Here is a 22,498-nt window from a genome sequence, read left to right on the forward strand (position 1 = left end):
AACGTACTCATTCTTTATCCTCCTACACTCCCACCCCGCCTTCGCTCTGTCCCCTTGCCTCTGACTCTCATCTCTCCTGCCGACTCCGGTGCGTCTGTTTGCTGTATAGAGCACAGCGAGAGCAGCGGTGTGCATGTGTCGCGGAGCTCGGGGGAGCGCTGCACTGTTCTGCGCACTGGTTCCGCTGGACACCACCGAATAACGGCGCTCGACAACTGGGTGGTGGTGGAGGGGGAGACTGGACCCGGACCGGGAGCAGGAGCAGGACCGGGGGAAGCACCGCGGCTCTTTGTAGCCCGCTCTCCGAAAACATGTCCGAGTTTTTTCTACTCGCCTTCCTAGCCCTATTCTCGGGATTATTTCCGTGCGCCGAGCCCTCGGCAGTGTCGGGCGAGGAGAGAGGTAAGGAAGAACCGGGGATGCGGGGATGCGCAGTCCGGTGAAACTTGGGCACCGTGGGCCGGTTTATAGTGCAGTCTGCATGGTGTTGTTACGGGCGCCAAATGTTGTGCAGCGGTTGGATGTTTTTCTAAAAGCCATCAGTCATGAATGATAAAGAGTAAATCATGTAAAATTGCTCGTCATTCTTTTTTTTTTTTTTTTTGTCCAGTGTGTGATGATACACTGGAAGTCTGCATCTTTTCTTTTATCGTTCGGGATGTTAAAAAGGTTGCATTATAATGCGATAAACCACAAATAACGTCAGCACCTTAATTATAACACACTTAAATTGCACTGCGCATTAGGCACAGCTTTTGCATTTTTAGGAACATTCCTGAGGCTGTCGGGAGCCAGTCAGAATTCATTCAGATGCTCTGACTGCAGGCGCGTAGCAGCGCTCTCCTACGGTGCAGCAGGTGAAAATATCTCCGTGCCAAAGTGTGTTTTGTCTCTCCCCCGGGCCGAAGCGTGTATTTCCGTCGTGGGATCAGCACATCATAGGATGGAGACGCAGTTGATAGGATATTTTCTGCACGGTAAACTGTGGATCTGCGGTTCGGGGTGCATATTCTAGTCATGTCGGGGTACTCTTTTTTTATTTTTTTTGAGCAGCATATTGACTGTTGCACGTTTGAATGTCACAAAATGACAGCACATGCATCCTCGCTCCAGTGCTGCTGCTTCACAGGTTTTTCACAATCAGCAGTCTTTCTGGCGTCATGTGGGATGAAATGACCCTCGCACTTCACCTATTAAGATCATTTATTTGCAGAATAGAGTTCAAGCACATCTTCGAGTTGTGTTGCCTACAGCTTCGTCAGCTCCAATTGCAGATGGCTACTTCTTGGAAGTGTGCGGGTTGAAAGTTTTATAATCATGTGGATCCTCAAAGGAACATAAATCGGCAGGTTACTTAAGTATGATGGAAATGGAATTTTTAGCCTAAATATTAATCTTTATGTTTAACCTATGTTATAACTTTTTGCTTTGTAGTTTAATTTTTCAGGGCTGGCAATAAAGTATACATTTTTAATTATGATCACTGGACATACTGACTCTATCTGCTATGTGTAATTGCAGTTACATGAGGTATTTTTTAGAAACATAAAAATCATGATTAAATGCTGTTGGGAATCATAGTATATCCATTAATTGCTGGCCTCGAGGTACCTCACTTGTCCACTCTCCAGCATAGCAATGAGTGTCATGCTTTGGCTGTGTGTTTGAGAGACCATCCCAAATGTCACCAAATGCCCCCCAACACAGCGTGGAGAACAGGGACTGAGAGTTTGACTGGTAATCACAGTAGGCAAGAAAACCACTGTTTACCACTCTCTGTGCATGAAATGAAAAGTTGAATTTGTCTCTCTTGACGTCCCCGAGGATGCCCCTGCTCTGAGAGCGGACTGTTAAATGGCTGTTAGAGTTTGTGTTTTTTCAGCATTGCAGCACTGAGCTTTGTCAGCATAAAGCTTGAATAAAAGTGAAGATTCATGTGCCCTTAGAATGTCTCGTGCGGGCTAGCAAAATGATATGTAAACTAAGAGCAGATATTCAGACACACGCGCAGAGCTGAAAGTAAAGTTGAGACCTGCAGATTTGTCTTATGAGCCGATGCCGTCCTGCTCGTCAGCATTTGCACTGAGAATAAATAGAAGCTCTCGTCACTGTGTCTAAATGGACACTAATGATAATAGCATTTCTTATTTCTTCCAACACCAAAGCTGGTGGTTAGCCTAATTAGTCCAAAATGAATTTGCTTTGTGGTAGCAGCGTTGTTACGCTCACTGCCAAGTAGTGAGTCTGTGGTTTTTCTCTGTGTGAATTGGAAGCATTTCCAGCTCATCCATAGAATAGCATTGTCTCCTTGAAATGTCTCCACAGTGTCCTACTCCTTATCACTTGTGTCCATCTAACACTGAGCTGGATGACCTGGCCGGACCGGCATGGCAGAACATAGCTGATCTGACGCAAAGACAGAAAAGAGAAGTTTAGATTCAGTAGACTGCTGTCTAATATATATATATATATATATATATTTAAAACTAAAGAGTCTTGATCTCAGTCAGTGACCTCAGCGCCAGATAAACATCACCTAGCACAGACAGCTCAAGGTTGTTTCAAATGTACACCCCATTTAAAAGATGCTAACATAATGGAAGACACAGATAGGTCCACTTACTAATGCATTGAAGGCAGCCTTTAGGAACTAATTAAGCGAGACAGTATCACAGAGGTGTAAGTGAGTGCCTGTGTGTGTGCAAAGGCCAGCTCACATTTCAGACCCCTTTAGCTTCTTTCACATTTAAACAAGGTGTTTTCAGATTCATTTTTCTAAATGTAAAAAGCACATATTTGCAACATACTGTACAACATATGGACTAAACCAAAATTGCACACATTTAGTATCATAGAATATGATATTATAGAGACTGTGTTTTATATAATGTATTCGGTAAAGTAAAGTATAGATCTTAATGTGCTCTGTTGAAATCTGATATCTGATTTGTTCACTGTATGACCTTAATGCAAATTTGTTATATTTTGTTTTCTGTTGTCCTGTTATCGTTCTATTTTACCGGGAACCGCATAATACTTTGTTTAGTAAAATTTACTAACATTTTTACATATTAAAAAAAAACATATAGATGGGCACAGATTTTACACAGTTTAGTTAACTGGTTACAAAAATGCAGTTGTATAATGCCCTGGTTCTGTAAGAGCTGTCTAAGGTCTGAAAAAAGTGACCTTGATGATGATGATCAGGTTTACCGTTGCTTGGTCTGGAGAACAGATAGCCTCAGGTTGCGTTGCATGGAAATGATGTCGGATCCAGCGTGTTTTGAAGCTTGACCATTACTAGGGGGTAAAAGTCGATATTTCGGTTTGTTCTGCTTCTATTTTGACCATGTCTTTCTTCAGTCTCTTGTGGGTGCTTTAACTTTATGGAAGTGCATCACTGGAGTACCACTTAAAGTCAGCCAGTTACTTTGTAAAAAGCCTGGGAGAGGTTGGGGGAAAGCCTCAGGATAAACTTTAGGCTGTATATTTTATTTTCTCTGCTGCTATGTGATTATATTTGGAAATATTTTGAAGTATATACTGTATAAGTATATATATATATATCAAGTACATATAATGTGATATAACTCATGTTTTTCTTGTTAACAGAGGTGGCTTTTTACATGCTCATTTTCAGTTTCATACTTGTATTGTGAGTTTCTAGAACATTTTTACACGCTTTCATGTTAATTTTTTTTCTCATCCTGTCCAAAACACTTAATTTTAGTGCCTGTCTTTTTAAGCCCCTCTGCTGTCACTGCAGAGGGAGAATGACTGTAACAGCACTTAGCGCCTCTTTCTACCTATACATATACTATAGTTGTTTGATACTTTCACAGTATTTATATAGTACCTCAAAGTGCTTTAAAACTGAAAAAGACTTGGAAATCCCACTTTTTATAACATAGGACCTTTCAGTTTTTAGTCATATGTGTCTTGTAATCCCATGTTGGAGGGGTTTAATGTTAATAACTAACTACTACTAAAAATACTACTAATAATTTCTAATAATATTAATGTAATTGTAAGTAAGGCAACCATATTGATACATATTTCTCATGAACAAAGGATTTTTACAAATGCCTATTTTTCGTCCATCATGTCACATATTCAGTCCTTACTTTTTAGAGTTAAAAATGGTCCTCATTCCATTGAATCACTTTGTAATCAAAGCCAGAGTGTCGGCGTTACAGCAAGGGGCACCAAGCCACAATTCAGGGCTTTGCACATTAATAATCTCTGACATCTGCTCAATGACTATCTATAACTCTGCTTCCTTACTGCTGCTGAGTTAAATAAATGCTCACTCTCCTTAATGTCACTATTGTATCCTTACTCATTTAATAGATGGCTTTGAGGCAGAAAATTGGTCACTAAATTGCAGTTGGACATGAGAGATTGCAACCAAATGGACATTATGTAAATCACTTACACTACTCTAAAACAAAAATCTGTACTGTTCTTCATGATCCTGAGGCCTTTCTATGACATTCAGCCATCCGACCAGGATATCATTTTTATAGAAGAAATGCTGGACAGTGACTAACGGTTGACCTTCTAAGGTTGCTCTGAATTCTGTTTTCATAGCTGTTTCACATCTTTTTCTGGAAAGCATTAACACAAAATGAGCCAGCCAGCTGTGAGTCCTCCTTTATAGCTCGATTTTCTGTCCGCATCCTGTCCTGACACGGAGGAAAAAGCGTCTACCTCAGCAGTAGGTGATCCTCAGAACGGAAGGTGGCTTGCACTCACCCGGCAATGCTGTCTTCACCCTGTGATTGGAGAAACCACATGTAGATTCCAGTTGAAGCTGGTTTGGAAAGAGTAAATAAAGTGAATGCCAGGGGCAGGATGAAGGGGAGGGTGGTCTCAGTAGGAGGTGATGGACTAGTCAGCATTGCAAAGGAAAACTTGTTGAGTAGGCACTGGCTGGAGTTGTTGTTGGCATTCAGGACCTGTGTTCAGTTCTTCAGGTGCTTTTTATTGACTATTGCCTCACAACTATGTCTTGTCTGGAAAACCAGACGAGTTGTCAGAGCAGCCTGTCATCTAGTAGCGTGTTGAGAAGGTCAGCTTCAGTTTGTACGTGAGCAGATTAAGCCTTTCAATGTTTAGTTTATCCCCCAGAAGTACTTCAAACATCATACTAGTCATCACTGGTTTTCTGAGGTTTGTGTGAGCCAAAGGCGTCGACAGCACTTTTGCAAGATTGCATTGAGTCTTTTACAAGCTATGAAAAGACATTAGAACAGCTGACACATCTTTGCGGTGATGTCAGCTAAGTGTTGCTGTCACTGAGCTCTTACATCTTTCTTGGGGCAGAGGTGAAGTATTGCCTCGAGCTACAGGAGGCAGCAGTGACACACACACACACACACACACACACACACACACACACACACACACACACACACACACACACACACACACACACACACACACACACACACACACACACACACACACACACACTTACACTGTGTCATTATGGTATGCAGGGTGATGGTGGGGCTGGGCTGACTCTTGTAGAACCAACTTATTGAATGAAGCCATTGGATTTTGATAGTGTCACCTTTAATATCACCTCTTACAGTCTTAATGGGTTACAATTGAATCTGTAATGGATTGGCTCACGTTGTGAAAGCCATTGCCATTGATTACCAATAACAGGAGGAGCTACATTTTAAAATGTTTAACCCACATGATCGATTTGTGTTGAAGTTCGGGCAGACTTAATTATGTGGGTGGCATGGGCTTTCATATTAGATTTTTCTGAAATGTTACGTAATTTAAAATGTGAATAATGAATCAATAAGCCTTTCTTCAGAGAAGCCCCATTTTGCAGGAATTGAATCCAAGAGCAACTCAGCTGTATACTGAAATGGCTGCTTGATTCATATATAAAAAAAAGTGTAGATAAATTATTAATGGAGGAATGCATAACTGTTTTATTGCCAAATATGCTAATGAAAATGGGGCTCATAGGGTAAACCACTCCTTTCACAAGTCGAGTTGAGCATGAGGGCATTAGTGGGTGATGGATAAGATAGAATGCATCATAAAATGAAATGTAAGGGTGATGTAATGTTTCTTGTGAATGGAGGGAAAAAAACTGCACATGCAAAAAGCGAGACCATCTGCTGAAACACAAATTCAAACAATGAAACAGTTTTGTAATGTATATATATTCTAGGGCATATATTTGTTAAGAGCATGATCATGGAATGCCTGGACAGGAAAGGTTAAAGTTAGTATGCAGCATGATGTGAAAAGTGAGAGCCTCTCCAGGGGGGGAATAGTGCGGGGCGGGGGGCGACTGAGATGGGTCTCCATCTCAGGCTAAAAGTCTTTCTGTCAGTTTGAAAGGGTGAACTGCTAGCTGGATGGAGGCAGCACCCCGAGGATATGCCCCCTGCATAACGCTGTGTGCTCAGTATGTGCCGATGTTCAGTGCAGCAGTGGATCCTTGCAGACCACCTAGTTCCTCCATTCTGTCTAGTCTGGTCTAGAGGGGTCAGACTTTTTCTAAGCAGACACTGTTTGGATCAGACTTTGATATTTTATATTTGTATAATGTTGTCTTTATTTATCTATATCTATAAACATGGGGAAAAGTTAGCTCGTTAAAAGGTCTCAGTACAATGAAATGGCTACCATGGGAACCGACATCATCAGCCATGAATATGATGGGCTTATTGAATCCAAAAGTCTCAGCTTTCAAGTCAGAGACAATTTATGCAAATCCAAGACTGTTTAGGGACCCAAGTATGCAGAAATATTCAAATACACCCTTATTAGAATAGGCCAAAATAACACATCTGTAATGCATGTTTTTTTGCCCAAAACTGCATGGGATTAGAATAGTGTGTGTGTTTGTGTGTATGCTTGTGGGTACGCATAGAACCCATTTTCATTCAGATATCTTTAGGCCAGAGGTCAAGGAACCCTTTTCTCTTGCCTAAATTTAGCCTTACTTTGTTGCGGTATTTGCCTCCTTCTTGACAAAATAGCATGCCTTAGGTCCTCTAGTTGATATGATACCAATATTCAGTATCAATACCAGGAGCTTTTTAAAAGGGCTGTATGATCTAGAGGAACTGCAGCTGTATCCTTTTGTTGTCTTGTTTATTTAGCTTTTGACCAGTTGGCTATCGTATGCACTGCTACCTAAATACTAGGGTAGCTGGAACCATTCCTGCAGAGGTTGTGTTGCCATGGGAATAGATGGCTGTTCAAATATATAGAGAGATGGAGCAGGAGCATTAACCTCACTTTTTTATAGTTCCCACTTAACTCGCCACTCTTTATCACTGATGTCTGCTATCTATCCCTGCAAAAAGGACGGCACACCTTTGATTGACTAGACGGGCCGGTGGAGGTGTTTTTCTATTGTTCTGTGGTTCATCGGAGTCTCCCAAGGGACAAAAATGACACAGAACATGTTATATTAGTGTTATGAGCTGTCAAAGGTACAGTAACGGTACAGTGATGAAATACACTTTTAATTTAAAAACACATGAGGGGTTTTAGTTTTCTCTATGAGGTGGTGAAGAGGTACCCATTTCTGTAGGAAGCAATTCACCCTGCATGGAGAATTTACATTGTTGTTTGGAGAAGCTTTTATATTTCTTGGCACACTCACACCCAAATATTAAACTGGCAGTATGGAGATCCCCTGGTTAATGCATGAGCTTGTATGCGCTGAGCCTCTATGGCCCAGCCCCAACAACAAGCATCTCGCTGATTAATACTTTAAGATTTGATTCATCACTTTGTATGAGCAGAGAACATTTTCTGCCAGTGTCCATACCAGACACAGCAGAATTTAATTTAGGTGAATAGACTGGAGATGAATGCTCTTCTGTGTAGCAGAGCTTCTTTGAGATTTAAAGTGATCAGCTCAGGGAATTTCTGCAGGGGGAAAATAAAAATCCACAGTTTTTAAATGGTGAATGGTGGGGTACACCTGGAATTATTGGCTCAACAAATAAATTGTGGACAAAAGGTAGATGCTCAGACAAACTGGCTATTGCAGGGCAGACCCTGGCCTATCTGCAGGTCAGAAGTGCCAGTGTCGGGCCCCAAGTGGCAACGATGGTGGCCAGAGGACCAGAGAGAGGGCTCCTGAAGCCTGGCTTGGGACTCTCTCTCTCCCAGCTGCCACCTGGCACAGACCGAAGGCTCAGGGCTCCATCATGCAGAATTGGCCCAGAAAACCAGAACAGGGGAGGGATTCATCCATCCCCCAACAAGCTTCATTCAGCAGATAAACCTAAGGCCAGTTGGTGATGGTACGCTGTGTCCGTCTTAAAAGAAAAATTGGTGCACTGAGCAATTAAGAAATATTGAGCCATCAAGGTGTTCCATTTTAATGTACGTCCCTGTAATAATCCACAATTTTCCGCTATGGATTTAAACATAAAATGCTTAGGCAGGGACCACTTACTACAGAACAGAAGACATTTCTCTTTTGCCTGATTTGTTTTTCAGTCATTCTCACAACCCATTGCCCTTAAAGAGCTGCAGTATATTTCAGCCATTAACCAGAAGATGAATTCAGATAAAATGATCTTTAGTAAAGATGCAGGGCAGTGTAGGGGTGTACAGTACATACGGTACATTAGGGGTCTCTTTTTTACAGAGCTTACCAACTTTCTCTCACACAAACGGTATATATTGTAGCTCATGCATACAAACACATACACAAACTGAGCTTTTCTGAAAATGAATGTCTCTGCCCTGTATGTCTCGTGGCTGACTTCCCTGGAAGAGCTCACTGTAATCCAGTCCAGCTAGATGGAGGGTAGAAAGAGAAATTATTGGCTTCATTTTCATGCCTGCAAAGCAACGCGTGGCTACATCAAATGTGCAGCCGGTTTATTGTCAACTGCTTTGGGCTGCACTATGAATATCTACCAATCTGATTCTTTCAATATCAATTTGGAGCAGCGAGCCTAAATCTATCTCCAAGCCTGACAGTGCACTGAAAGAGGCTTTTTGGCCTAAAATATTTGTGAGATTGCCTATAAGGATGAATAATTTAATGCACTTTGATGGCATAGTGCATGAATTGAAAATCAAAGACTGCTGCCCCTACTTACACCTGCAGCAGACACACAATTCACTCTCAACAGCTGTGGTACTGTTGGCCCATGAGGATTGACTTCAGTCTTATGGCAGCACTATCACTGAGTTACTTTGTGTTAAAATTAGATTGCCAAATACATCACCACCAGCTGTCATCAATCTGATTCAGTATGATTCCCTAACATGCTTCCGAGCTGCTATTGATCTCTGCTTCCCGCCACCCTCCCTTCTCGCACAGTGTTGGATTGGGAGTCCTATTAACTGCGTTCCCATCAATCACAGTTCACCCATGTTTGTTTGTAGAAGTCTTTGATACGATTAGAGCAGTGCTCCCGCGCTCATGCTACGTGGTTAACTCCCGTTCCATTTCTCGTGTCGGCTGATTTGAAATGCGTGCAGTCACTCCCCCTCTTGCTTTAGTGATGCGCCTCACTGCTCCGTACCGGAGACCAGAGATTAAGCTCTTGGGCCTCAAACATGTCAGCTGTCACAGGTATCTCTCACTGCTCAGTGCCTAGAAGAAAACACCAGAGAAATAATAAAAATCTCTCTGGACTCGCTAAGATTTAATGTTCCTCTTAGAGAGTACATTCTTATGACTGCTTTTTTGGCCTCGGACAAGTGAAAAATTGAAGATTAGTGGCCACATGCTTTTCTTTTTTTGGAGAGGGATTGGATTTTTCATGTTCATTTTTTTTTACATGTATTACTTTATTCCATTAAATGCAGATTTTGTCTACCTTTACATGCATACACCATGGCAGTTTTATGAAGTTTATTTGTTTGGCATTGTTTGCCTTTATTTGACAGTACAGCTCAAGATCAACAGGAAAGGGGAGAGAGAGACTGGCTGACATGCAGCAAGGGACTGTGAGATGGATTCAGACCAGGGCCTGGGGCAAGGACTCTGCCTTTGTTTATGGGGTGCACCCTCCAACAGTTGAGCTACTGTGCCCTGATAACCCATACTTTTAAATATGTTGTGCCATACCTCATTCATTCCTACTTAATTCCAACAGAAGACTTTAAATGAGACTTTTTATTCAGGCAAGAAAGGTCATTTAGCAAAAATAACGAGAAGCCAACAGTGCATTTTGAAATAATTGCCAAAGAGAGCAACCAGTCTTTTTATTCTACATTTGAAGAGTTGTGATAATTTAATTTAGTATTTCTTTAAATATTTATAACTAGAACACACCATCAAAAGCTTTTAAATATTTAAATGATTGTGCAAGCTGCTTATTGCAAGTCATGAATCATTTTGGTTTTAAAATATGCCATTGGAAGTATTTACTAAGTTATTATTTACTCTTATCACTTGATGCAAATTAAGAGTCATGCCCTCTGCCATGAAAACTGACTCAGTAACCACATAGTGACATCACCTCTGTGGATCATTGATTCGATTGTACATTGAGGTTTGTGCACATTAAATATTAACTATAAAGCATGTGTATCAGAAAAGAATCCTTTTTTATTACTGCCTTTTAATATAATTGTATCAATAACCTGCCAGTTAATTCCCCACATTTTATACTATGTAATTTAAAATATCTCATCATGTGTGATGTGTAATGGGTTATTTTAGTATAACAGCCTCTACAGTACCAGCATGCACTAAATAAAAGACAGGGAAACATATGGAGATGTTAGCAGTCTGTCACAGGCTAACACACATCACAACCACAGTCACACTCTCATTCACGCCAAGGGGCAATTTAGTGTCTCCACTTCACCAGATTTGCATATATTTAGGACTTGGTAGGAAACCTGTACCACTTGAAAATATGAAAATCATTCAAACTTCAGACGAAGAGGATGGTGCCAACCTGTGTGGTACAAAACCAAGTTCTCATTAAGTGATCCGTGTGGAATAGTTTGAATGAACTGGAGTTAAAACAAGAAAAACTAAATCCAAGTGTAATAAAATACATTTGTCTGTGTAGAAATGTTTTCAACCATCTGTATATGCATGAGTTTACACATATGTGTGTGGCAAGCAGTTAATATATAAGGTGTAAATTGGACTTAACGCAGTAGGAGATGGCCGATCAATGCTATAAAATGTTCAAGTACAGGTCACAGTAGAACAGTTTTCAACTGAGGGAAACACATCAGCTCACAGTCAAAGACATCATGAGAGAATGGCTTAAAATACCTTTCCAGTATTCAAGTGTATTGGGGACACAGGGCCCATTTTGTTCTGTTAACTATCAGTCACAATTAAACAAAAATACATACACATTAAGGCCATACACACACAGCCAGAAATCTCTATTCTAAATGAGCACTTTCATACACCAAATTTCCCAGAATTCTCATCTATATTCATTTGTTCATACAGTATACAGTATCACCCTGGCCTTATTCATAAAAAAATGCATTACATTTTTTCCTGTATGGCTGTCGAAAGTGTTTTCTGATTTTTGAAGTGTAAAAAAGGGATATTCATTCGTCTCTGCTGAAACCTCTGACTGAAATATCTACAAAAATGAAACAATAACTGTGCACTTGGTTTCATCTAATGTTCAGAGTTCTGATCTGGAAATGTTGCAAATTAGCACATATTCATATTATAGTTACAATGTGTATCCTGTTCACCTGTAGTGTGTTGCCTTTTTAAGGAGGTGAAAGGCATTACCGTGGTAACTACACCCAATCCTTGTATAACAGCAACAATTACGCAGAGTGTTGCTCTTTTCAAGCATTTGTAATTTTGGTTGAGAGATAACATTTGTATATGGAGTGATTGAACATAATTTAAACTTTGACTTGTTTTTTGTAATCCAAAAAAGTGTGGGCTGGCTTGTGTTAAACTGGGGCATTTGTGAGGTAAATGTTGTGCTGTGGCTGTCTGACATTATTGTCTCGGCATACTTGCACAATGTAGGCTTTTGTTATTGTTCCAATATGCTTTCTCTTTCCGTCTCGCCTGTCTTTTCTCTCTTTTCTCTCATGTCCTGATTCTCTTTTCACTCCGGTTAAAGGACTTAATAGCCTTCAGTGGATAAAAATCAGAGGCATAATTCTAGGAAAGCACATTTTACAGTTTGGTGGTCAAGTTGAACAGAAGGCAGCAAAGGCAGAATTAGTAAATGGGTTTTAGGGGTTAGAAGAATGCGATGAAAAGGTGTTTAATCACTATCAAGTGATGGAAACCTTCGTAATGCCTCCCTCCACAGTGACAGGTTTGTTGATGTGCATTATCCATGCAACTTGTTCGAAGCAACAGATTGCACGAGGGTTGTTCGGTGGCATAGGTGTTATCGCTGTTGTAGACAGTGTTGTTCCATGTTTGTTGGCATTTGAAGTAACAGTTTGAAATGGCCAACATTGTACAAACAGCAGTTGTGTGCAGTTTTTTCTGTTTGAAAAAAGTTTGATGGGTTGTTGTCAATTCTCATTGTTCAAGCCCTTTGATACCAGACAGTGTCCTATATGTCCCAGCAGAGACAACACATTCTGCTGCTCTATTCTGCTAATCAAATCAAATCAAGTTTGTTTATCACATACACCATCATATACACAGTACAGTGTGAAGTGAAATGCTTTGGTGCCTAGCTTCACAAAGCAATTAACAAATAGGTGGGGAAAACGAAAAAGTAAGAAAGATAGATACAATAAAACAATAAAACAGTAAGCTTTAGAGACATAAAGCAGTGAAACAATTAAACAGTGTGACCATGAATGATTTTTAATCAATAGGTACAATATAAACAGTGCATATATAATATGCAATGTATGGCTGATGAACGAATTGTAATAAGTAATTGAGATTTTATAGTATGAGAGTATCAATTTATACTAATTAACCAGTAAACACAGATAGCAGAAAAATAAGGGAGCACTTTACTATAAAGAAAAGTGATGAGTATCATACCGAGACAACATTGTCATTTTTCCCTCTGTGACTTTTGTGATTTTATAATGTACTGTAGTTTTTGTTTATTTTCTTATTATATTAATTGTATTTAGACTATAATGCACTTCTTCATTGCAAAGTGGCATTACAGAGACCGATAGACAAAGAAATCAATCCAAACTCAATCATAGACTTCAGTTAAATAGCATAACATAGGCTAGGCATATAGGGATTAACTTGAACATACTGTAGAAAAATAGGGAGAAACCTTCGAGTCATAGCAGCTGAATTTCAGAGCCACAGAAAACTAACATCTGTGATATCTGTGCTGAGCCGTGGCAAGCTGGGTGCGAAGCCTTGTGTGAACTTAATGTGTGAACCTTGATCACTGACATGCATACTCATGAACCACACAGTACAACCATCAGAGCCAAGTCAAGTAGAAGGGTGCCTTTTTGTCTAGTTTGAAGCATTATGTAGAAATTAATAAAACTTCCAAACGCAAGATTAATGAACATTATAAGTTACTTTATTGAAACACATTTACTTCTCTACTTCCAGTCCGTCCCCTATATGTTACCCTCTTAAATCCATACACACACACATGTTCCTATTACACTTCTGCCCTTACTACAAGCCTGAGTCAGAAGTTGGAAGTTCCAGATTTCTGATTACAACGCAGCATAACCGTCAGTGACGATCTCCACCGGCAGACCAAGCGCTGTCAGCAGCGTCACTAACATAGCGGCTTATTTACATGTAGGGAGGGAATGTCTCCACAGACACACAGACTGGAACACTCAGCAAAAAGGCAAGTAGAAGTGCTTAAATTAGTGGGTCATATGATCAATCACCATTGTTTTAACTTAAAAGGGAATTAAATAGATGAAAAACTTACAGATTATATCTTTAAAGCAAGCATTATGCCTGCTTACAGCATTATGCCAACCGTATTGCCACTCAGAGGTTTTATTGAATTATTCTGCAAAAGACTAAAATATGTTCGATGACTATAGTTTAAAATATTAAATGTTGACTGTAGGTAAATTATGAATTCATGGTGATGGTGATTAATCATCTTTGTTACAGACGGAATGTATGATGTATTTACGTCTGTGACTCATTTTACGCCAATCCATGATGTTTTCTCAACTCTAAGCAAGTAGTTTTGTTGCCATAACTTAATAGAATAGAAAATAAATACTTCAAAGATCCCAATCTGGGAAATTGCAGTGTAAAAGCAGCATTACACATTAACGTGTAACCACATGTAACCCTGTAGTAACCACATGTTTAAAAGTGCAACTGCTTCAACACATTAATATGGTAATTTGTTTAAACTGCCACCGAGTGACTGTTTTACATTAAATAGAACAGTCAAATGTTGTTTTGGGAGTCATTGGCAAATAGTCTGTCGTTTAAGTGTGAGGATATAGAGAAACATGCCCACCACATTTCCTTTAGGCCGAGGTATTTCATTATCATTCATTTCATTTTCATTAAAATATAAAGAATTTTTTTTAACAATATCTCAGATTACCAGCATAGACAGACTCACAAAATGCATTAAATGTCTCCCCACATTTACATCTGGACTTGTATTCAGAGCAATAAATTCACAATCCTTGCCTGATGATGAAGTTGACTAATTTGACAGTGTGTTTATTTAGCAATGATTGTTCCTAAAGTGCCTCTTCGTGTGGCTCAGAGGTCCAGCTTAATCAAATGTACAGCATTACATTCTGCCCTCTGCTATTAACCTCTGAGATTGCACAATAATCAAGAAGGCTCTGTCATCCATGCATTAATGTCACTCTTCCCAATCTCTTATGCAGAGGTAGAAATTACCTGACAAGTGGCTTCTATGACTGAGCGACCTTTCCTGGGATACAGCTCACCAAAGCAGCCTATTAACTGTATTGACAAGTACTTCTTCTTGTCAGAAGTGTCTTTTCTGTGAAGCCCCTTAAAAAGTGACTACAGTACATAAAAAGAAAAAAAATAATTTCTAAAAATAACCATACTTGCAAAAAGAGTGGCTTCAAGGCCTGTCATCATCAGTTGTGGCAAGCACGACATGGCAATTCTCATATTTAGATACTCTCTTCTTGACCTTAGTCTTGTTCAGCTAACCAACATTTCCATGTCTGACTCAGATTTACCTCAATGCTCTGATTCATCATTCATAACAGTCGGTCAAGACAAGGCACATCAGCTCCCTGAAGTCTCTGGTCTAGTAGCTGCAATCCATAAATGAAGTCTGTGGAGATATTTGCAGGCAGCCTGTGCCTTCGAAGTGCACCAGTTTTTCGATTTCTCTGCCATCTCGCCAAGCTCTCTGACACAGTTATCAGAGGTCAGGCTGCAGCATCTGTCTGCTCGAGACACTCCTTACACAGGACATGTCGCTTATCTCTGTGGTTACAGTAACCCTAAGGAGGTCTCAGGGGGATGTCTTAGCCAGAATTGAACTTGGACTTGACAACAGCTAAATAGAGATCTGAAATTGTTAATTGCGTTGACACAAATTCAATATAAAGAATCAGTACTGGCAGCAATCCTAACCTTATTAAATGGATCAGGCATCAATCAGATGTGAAAGATCCACATTAAAGGAATAGTTTCACATTTTGGGAAATAGATTTTGCTTTCTTGCCAGGAGTTAGATGATAAGATCAATACCACTCTCATATCTCTTCGGTAAATATAAAGCTACAGCCGTGAGATGGTTAGCCTTGCTTATTACAAAGACTGAAAGCAGGGGTAAATTGGTAGCTTGGCTCTGTTCAAAGTACAATGAAAAAAGAAAGGACCACTGCAACACCTTCTGGAGTTTTGACATCACTCCAGGGAGTTATTGCACCCGACTAGGAAGTAGTCGAACGCACAGCTTCCTGTGAAACCACAAGTTTTTCTTTGTCACACTTTTTTTCCCTTTCTTTCTTTCACCCATTCACACACACATTCATACACGGATGGCAGAGGCTGCAATGCAATCTGTTCAACAGGATCTAATCTAGATCCATCCACTGCTTTACCTCCTGAGCCACAGTCCCCCCAGAAGTGTTCTAATAATACAGAGTGTACAATGCTTTGATGCAGAATTTGTCTGGACACATTCTGGATCATAAAGCATTGTACAAATGCATTGCCGTATATGAATTAGTGTTTGGAGGTATGGGGCAACACAGCAAGAAATAATTTACTTCCTGGCAACATATACAAAAGTTTTTTGGACAGAGGGGGTTATAACCATAGACTGTAAAAAATGGAGGTAGCTTCGGGCCTGAAAAGTGAAGTAAAAGCCTTAAACCTGCATTCTCTTTCATGTAAAGTCAATGAGAAAATTCCCCTTCTTCTCAATTGATTTATTACTTCAGTTAACATTTTCCTAATAGGGTTATGGTCTCAATCGCTAGTTTCAGGTCTTCTTCAATACAGCATGATGTTCATTTTGAAAATTAGGGTCCAATTTGGCGTAAAATAGACGATGAAGCAGGGTATGGTTTTGGGTGTGGCTAAATGGAGACCTGTCAATCAGGATAGAGGCATAGCAATGTGTATCCATGGCACATTAAAATAGCTGTGGACTTTTTTTAGGGTGCAGCTGGAAACCTCCGGTAAACTGCAGATTTTCAACCATCTCTGTTTCACTGCAATACATGCAGATGAATTGCGTCAGTACCTGGAACTCCCTGCTCACCCCCCGGCAAAAGTGCACCGGATGGCTCACGTCGGTCAGTTCAAAATCAGTAAAAGTGTTTAGCCAAGCGCTCCTCTCCAGCTTTGCACTCTTGTCCAAATATGGTCACTTCTGACTCCAAAATATCAAGATGGGGACAGCCAAATGCCAAACCGGAGACTATGAATTAGACGGTTCAACTCACAGTAATTTCCTGTTTCTGTGCGATTCAACACTGCCCTGCTTCTTTAGGAGAGTAGTGGCAGGTCCTGAGTGAATTGACTGCAGTGGGAGAAGTGAACATGAACACAGATTAGAACATTTCCCTTTGGCCCATAATCACTGAAATAAATATTGGAACCATTTTTCATAAGCTACATCTCTCCTGAACATTTTTCCACCAAAACTGCATTTTTTTAGACAAACAATCTTCAAGCATCTAAGCTATCTTTAACTTGGCTGTTAGCTACGTTAATATCTAACATTAGCAAAAGACAAAATAAATGTATGTCGTCAAAATGGTAGTCCACAAACCAATAGGTGACATCACAGTGGCTACATCCATGCACACAGTAACACATTTTCACACCTAGTGGAATCCTTCAACTAATGAAGTATTACTCTGAGAGACAAGAATTGCAGGATTTGGAGCCACCCCTTTTTGGTAATGGAATATATATTAAAAGTCATGAATGTACAAATAAACATATATGGAATAATTACTTCTACAGCAAAAGGAAAATGACTCCAAAGGGATAATTTGTTTGGAATTCTTATTTTTCTAATATTCATTGGGAAAAAACATGGCTTCTACCTTATAAATTTGTTATAACCAATAAATTGAAAGAATTACATTATTAAACCATGCCCAATATTTATCCCACTAATACATTTGTTTCAAGGTTTGCAGATGTGGACAAAAAATGTAAGAATTTTGTAAGATTGAAGAAGAAACTATTATACATATATTTTTTTATTTTATTGGAGTTCTGGAAAAAAAAATTGAGAGCCTTTTTAACATTCAGTAGAATCATTTCATTAAATTGGAGGTAAAATATGTCATTACCTGCTATGAAAACCAAAACAAAACATTGGATTGTCAACTTACTAACTCTAAAAGGAAAATTTCATATTCCATAAATGTAAATTTTCCAAATCTCGGCCAAACTTTAATCCCTTCAAAATTGAAGTTCAAAATCATTTTGAGTCTGTCCAAATCATTAATAACAAGAAATGTATTTAGAATGCTGATATATAACAAGATTTTTAAAGGAAATGTTATAATATAGCCCAAATTTAAGTTCTTTGTATTTATCTATTCATGATTTATCTACTGTATTAGACTATGTATGTGCATGCGCTTACACACTTTCCTAGTGCAACCACCGCAAGTGCCATATCTGCCTGTCGCTGCCAAAAAGTGAGCTCGCTCTCCCTCCTTTCCTTTACAGCAACACCATAAGACATGTTACAAGTTACTTTCCACCATGTATTAGCATATATACACTATACACGACACTATATGCACAATAACGTTACATACATTGTTATTACTCTGCATCATTTTTTTTCCTCAGTAAATCAAGTTGACAAAAACATTTTTACATATTTGTTTTATACCTTTTACATCAAATACACCATATTCATGTATATTTGAAGGTTGTTACAGTCTTCTCAACCTACAATTAAAAACATCCATAGTCCAAAGCTAATAACCATAAATCAATAACAAAAATATCAAAAGTATGGTCTGACTTACTTTTAACTGAAGGTGCCAGGTTTTTTAATGTATTGTTTTGTATATTGTATGACAGGCACCTTATCATATGTTGTTAAAATATTTCAACAAATGTTTAGATTGCCTTGTAGTTGGATAAGTATTGATGTATTAGTATAGAAAAAAAAAGAGTATAATATATACAATATACAGATACTGTATTTTATTGTATAACTAGGAAAGGATAAGTGTATTTCCCAAAGGACCTTTTCCTTTAAATGCTGTTTCATCGAATGCTGCTTCATCGAAAAAAAATGTATAGGTGTAAAATTGTTCAGGAGTGACAGTGAGATATAGCCCTACAGATTTAAAATAAAATGGCCTCTGATCAGTGTTCAGTAAATGCAATAACCTGAGAGTATTCTGAGAGAAGAAGTGGGATTGGTGCATCCCTGTTGACAAAGACTCGAATAGTAATATAACAGTACCCTTAGCAGACATGAATGCTCCTGATAAGACACTGGTTTTATTGTTAAAGATATGAAACAGAAAGGAAAAAGAATGATGTTGCTTTCTTATTGCTAAAACGAAACATATTGCACAGGTCAGCCGGAGTATCATAGGAGCTTATGAATGTGTCATCTGATAGTCAAGCCCTGTTGCTCACACTGGGACATGAATTTAGCCCTTCTGTAGAGATGTTGGGAAATATAAAATGTGCCATGTGTGCAACAGCAAATGGAGCTGCTAGTTTATCATTTGAATTGCTACCAAGGCCTAAATTTGGATGTTCATTCAAAGCCTGGGAGTATCAGGATGGAGATTTGCATCTGCCCAGTGCTATGTGTCCAATTCCTCAATGTTGTATTTTCTGCCAATGCAGGAAGTTTTCTCAGCGGCATGTGACTTGTTTTGCTGTTGTTTTTTTCAATAATTAGTATTAGTTAAATAATTAAAATCGTACCCTCTGCCTGGACGTTTTCTGTGATTTTCAGATGGTAAAGAATAAGAAAGATGGTGTGATTCTGTCTGATATTAAAGTGGATCGAGGACCATTTTCAATATTCATACATGCTATTCTTGTGGTCTGAGGGCATTTTCACACCTGTCTTGTTTAGCTCAGTTGAATCGAAACTTGGTGCATTTACCCCCTTGGTGTGGTTCATTTGGACAGTGTGAACAGGTGCAAACAAAAAGAACCTTGAGGAGATTATCTCGGCCTTCTCACAAAGTGTGGGTCCACAGAATCAATTTACCATGCATTGTCTATGGAGCAGCTCCACACCAAAAGCCATGGAGGCGAGGAAAGCGTCAAGCTGCCATTCAAAATCAATGTAAATGACGCTATGACATGCAATGTCACTTTGGGCGATGCGTTCTGAGCGATAATAGCGATGCAATATAGCGATGAAGCGTCCATCGGGTCTATCACCTCATCGTGTGTGACGCTTGAAGTTGAAAATTTTGAACTTTTCAAGCGACATTGCGTGAAGCTGACAGCCAATCAGTGTTGAGATTGCAGTAAGCGTCATCGAAGTTCTCCGTGACACATCCAGGGGCTCATCGGGCTCACCAAAGCAGTCCTTGAGGGAAACCAGACTGTTCCTGTGGGTTTAATATAATGGATATAACTATGAACAGTGGATGATAGCGACATGCCTTTAGGCATCTAGTCTGCCGGAAATCAAGAAGAAGAAGAAAGGCCTCAGTGCAGAGTGAAGCGTATCCCGGTCTGATCTACAGGAGATCGGGCAGCACCTGTACAGCTACGGAGGTTAAATCACTGACGGCCTGATCTCACTACAACACAACGGCAATTTCTCTGAGAGCTCATTTCTGTTCTTTTAAAAGCATTCAGACCCCTGGTTAGCACTAGCATAACTTCCATTTAGCAGAACAGCAGAGTAGGCTGAGCCAGGGGTTAGCTTCAGTTAGCTAGCCACCTCGGCTGCTAACTGCGATAGACACGAATGAAGCGATGATCAGAATGTGACAAATGTGAGCAAGCGACGCGATACTCGAGTTCCAGGCGATTTAATTGCCTCCATCGCTTTTGGTGTGAATGCACGGTTATACTGTACTTGATAAAAATTGAGACATACTTCTCTGGTTTCTGGCTTTTAGAGAGAGTAGCTCATGTTGACAAATATTGATTAAACTTTCCGAGGCCATGGAAATAATATATTTGAGTTCTTAATTTAGGTGGTGTTCCCCTTTAAAATGTTGTCAACCAGATCAAACAACTGTCATTTTAAGTGTTAGCCAGCCAGTTTCTTTAACAGGCCTTTCTGCACCTCACAATCTTTCCTTTCCATAGCTATCTCAGTATAAATGTCTGCTGCAGGCGGTGTTTCCCTGTGGAACACAAGCTCTTTATTATTAAAGGCCCCACACCGACCATCCTCCACACTTCTATGACCTGATGACTTTCTGGAGAGCGGAGCCACAGTTTAAAGCTCATCTCTGTTTTCTGCTGGAACTGCAGCCAAGGCGCAGCATCCTTGTTTTTATACCAAATGGTAGGATGAGAACACACAATTGGCCTTTTTTGGCATTAAATATTGATGTGTATTCTCACACATGCAGTAGAGAATTAAAGTTGAACGAGACAAAAGAAACGATGAGTGTCTTTTGAATGATTGCGAAATTAACATCAAAGAGGCAACATCTATTTTAGACCATTGTTTTTACCTTGATTTCTTAACATCTTATCATTTTACTGTTACTGTTGAATAAAAGTCTCATTTTAAGTGGAAGCTGACAGAAGGTTACCCATTTAAATGTAACATTTTCTTATGAAAATGTCCAAAAGTCACTATGTTATATATTTTCTTTACTTGTGTACTTAGATTATCCCAAAAACATGCAAACAACAATAATAATTTTATACAATGACACAGTATATCTCTTTTACGTGCCTGTCAGTGGCATCATATAACCTTTAAAATCCTGTTGTCCTAATGTCAGGCGTAACACACACACACACACACACACACACACACACACACACACACACACACACACACACACACACACACACACACACACACACACACACACACACACACACACACACACACACACAGGTGAATTGAACCTTCGGGGCTTCCGTCAGAAAGCCAAACAGGAAAAAAAGGCCGACTTGTTACAGAGTGATTGTAAATCACAATGTCAGTTGTGCTCACTGTATACTCACTGTAATACATTTTTTGATTGTTTATTGATGTGATATTTCTAACAGTTTACTACGATGATAAGCTAAATGCTAATGCTTGGTGGCAAATCCATACAGCAATGTTTAACACGTTCATTAATTTATTTTTAGAATGTTTGTTTTGACCACTGGGTTTCAGAACCCAAAGTGGGCTTGAGCCTGGCTGTATTCAAGTCTCCAGAGCTTCGGTCTGCCTGACTTTACAAAGTGAGTGGGAGTAACTTCATAACAAAACCCCTTTACCCCGGTGCTGAAAAAATTCTAGATGTGGAATTTGGCGATATTGTGTTTGTGGCTGGCTAATATTAGCTTACTTGCTAACACGTGTGAAATGCCAGTTAGCTAAACTATTTCATCTAGACTCCTTGGCTGGCTAATAAATCAATTAACATCAGCTCGCCATTTGCAAATTACAACACAGTCTCTTTGTAGTCTCTTTGAACATATTTTTTTCCTGCTGAAGCATCATTTTTGCTGCTTTCAAATGAAAACACCAGCTCTATAAAGACTAATTTGAAGCAATTTAATTTAAAATTTTAATATGTTTGTGCTGTAACAAACACAATGTAAAATATTCAAATAATATACTTTTATTTTTGAAATCTTTAAAAACAAGCTTTTAAAACTGGATGTTTTGTGGTGTGTTCATATAGTTCATTAGCAGGTTTACAATAAATTACATATTCATCACCTTTCATATAAGCTGCAATTCGGAGCACTCAGACCCATCTCAGTTGCTTTGCATAATAAATAATTGTGGCTCGTCTGGATGCATGTATCGCCCAATAATCAATCCCTAAAGCAATGAATGTAATTTTCATCATAATGACTCTCTCACAGTGTAATGGGGCATGTCTGCATTACATTTTACTTGTAAGTCTGCACTAATTTACATCATATGGTACGCAAGCTTGAAATTGCAGATGGTCGACA

The 22,498-nt window shown here is 39.3% G+C and overlaps 1 protein-coding gene across 1 annotated transcript in view; it reads left to right on the forward strand.

Annotated features, from left to right (window-relative positions):
• Positions 1–271: 271 nt before the first annotated feature.
• Positions 272–22,498, forward strand: part of lrp1bb (low density lipoprotein receptor-related protein 1Bb) — a 287,271-nt gene continuing 265,044 nt past the window's right edge. Inside the window, exon 1 of the mRNA XM_083922252.1 lies at positions 272–402. Within this exon, the coding sequence (XP_083778378.1) occupies positions 312–402 (91 nt within the window). The 5' untranslated portion in view covers positions 272–311. The remainder of the gene's footprint in view (positions 403–22,498) is intronic.

The sequence above is a fragment of the Echiichthys vipera genome (assembly GCF_963691815.1).
Source record: "Echiichthys vipera genome assembly, chromosome: 10".
Lineage (NCBI taxonomy): Eukaryota > Metazoa > Chordata > Actinopteri > Perciformes > Trachinidae > Echiichthys > Echiichthys vipera.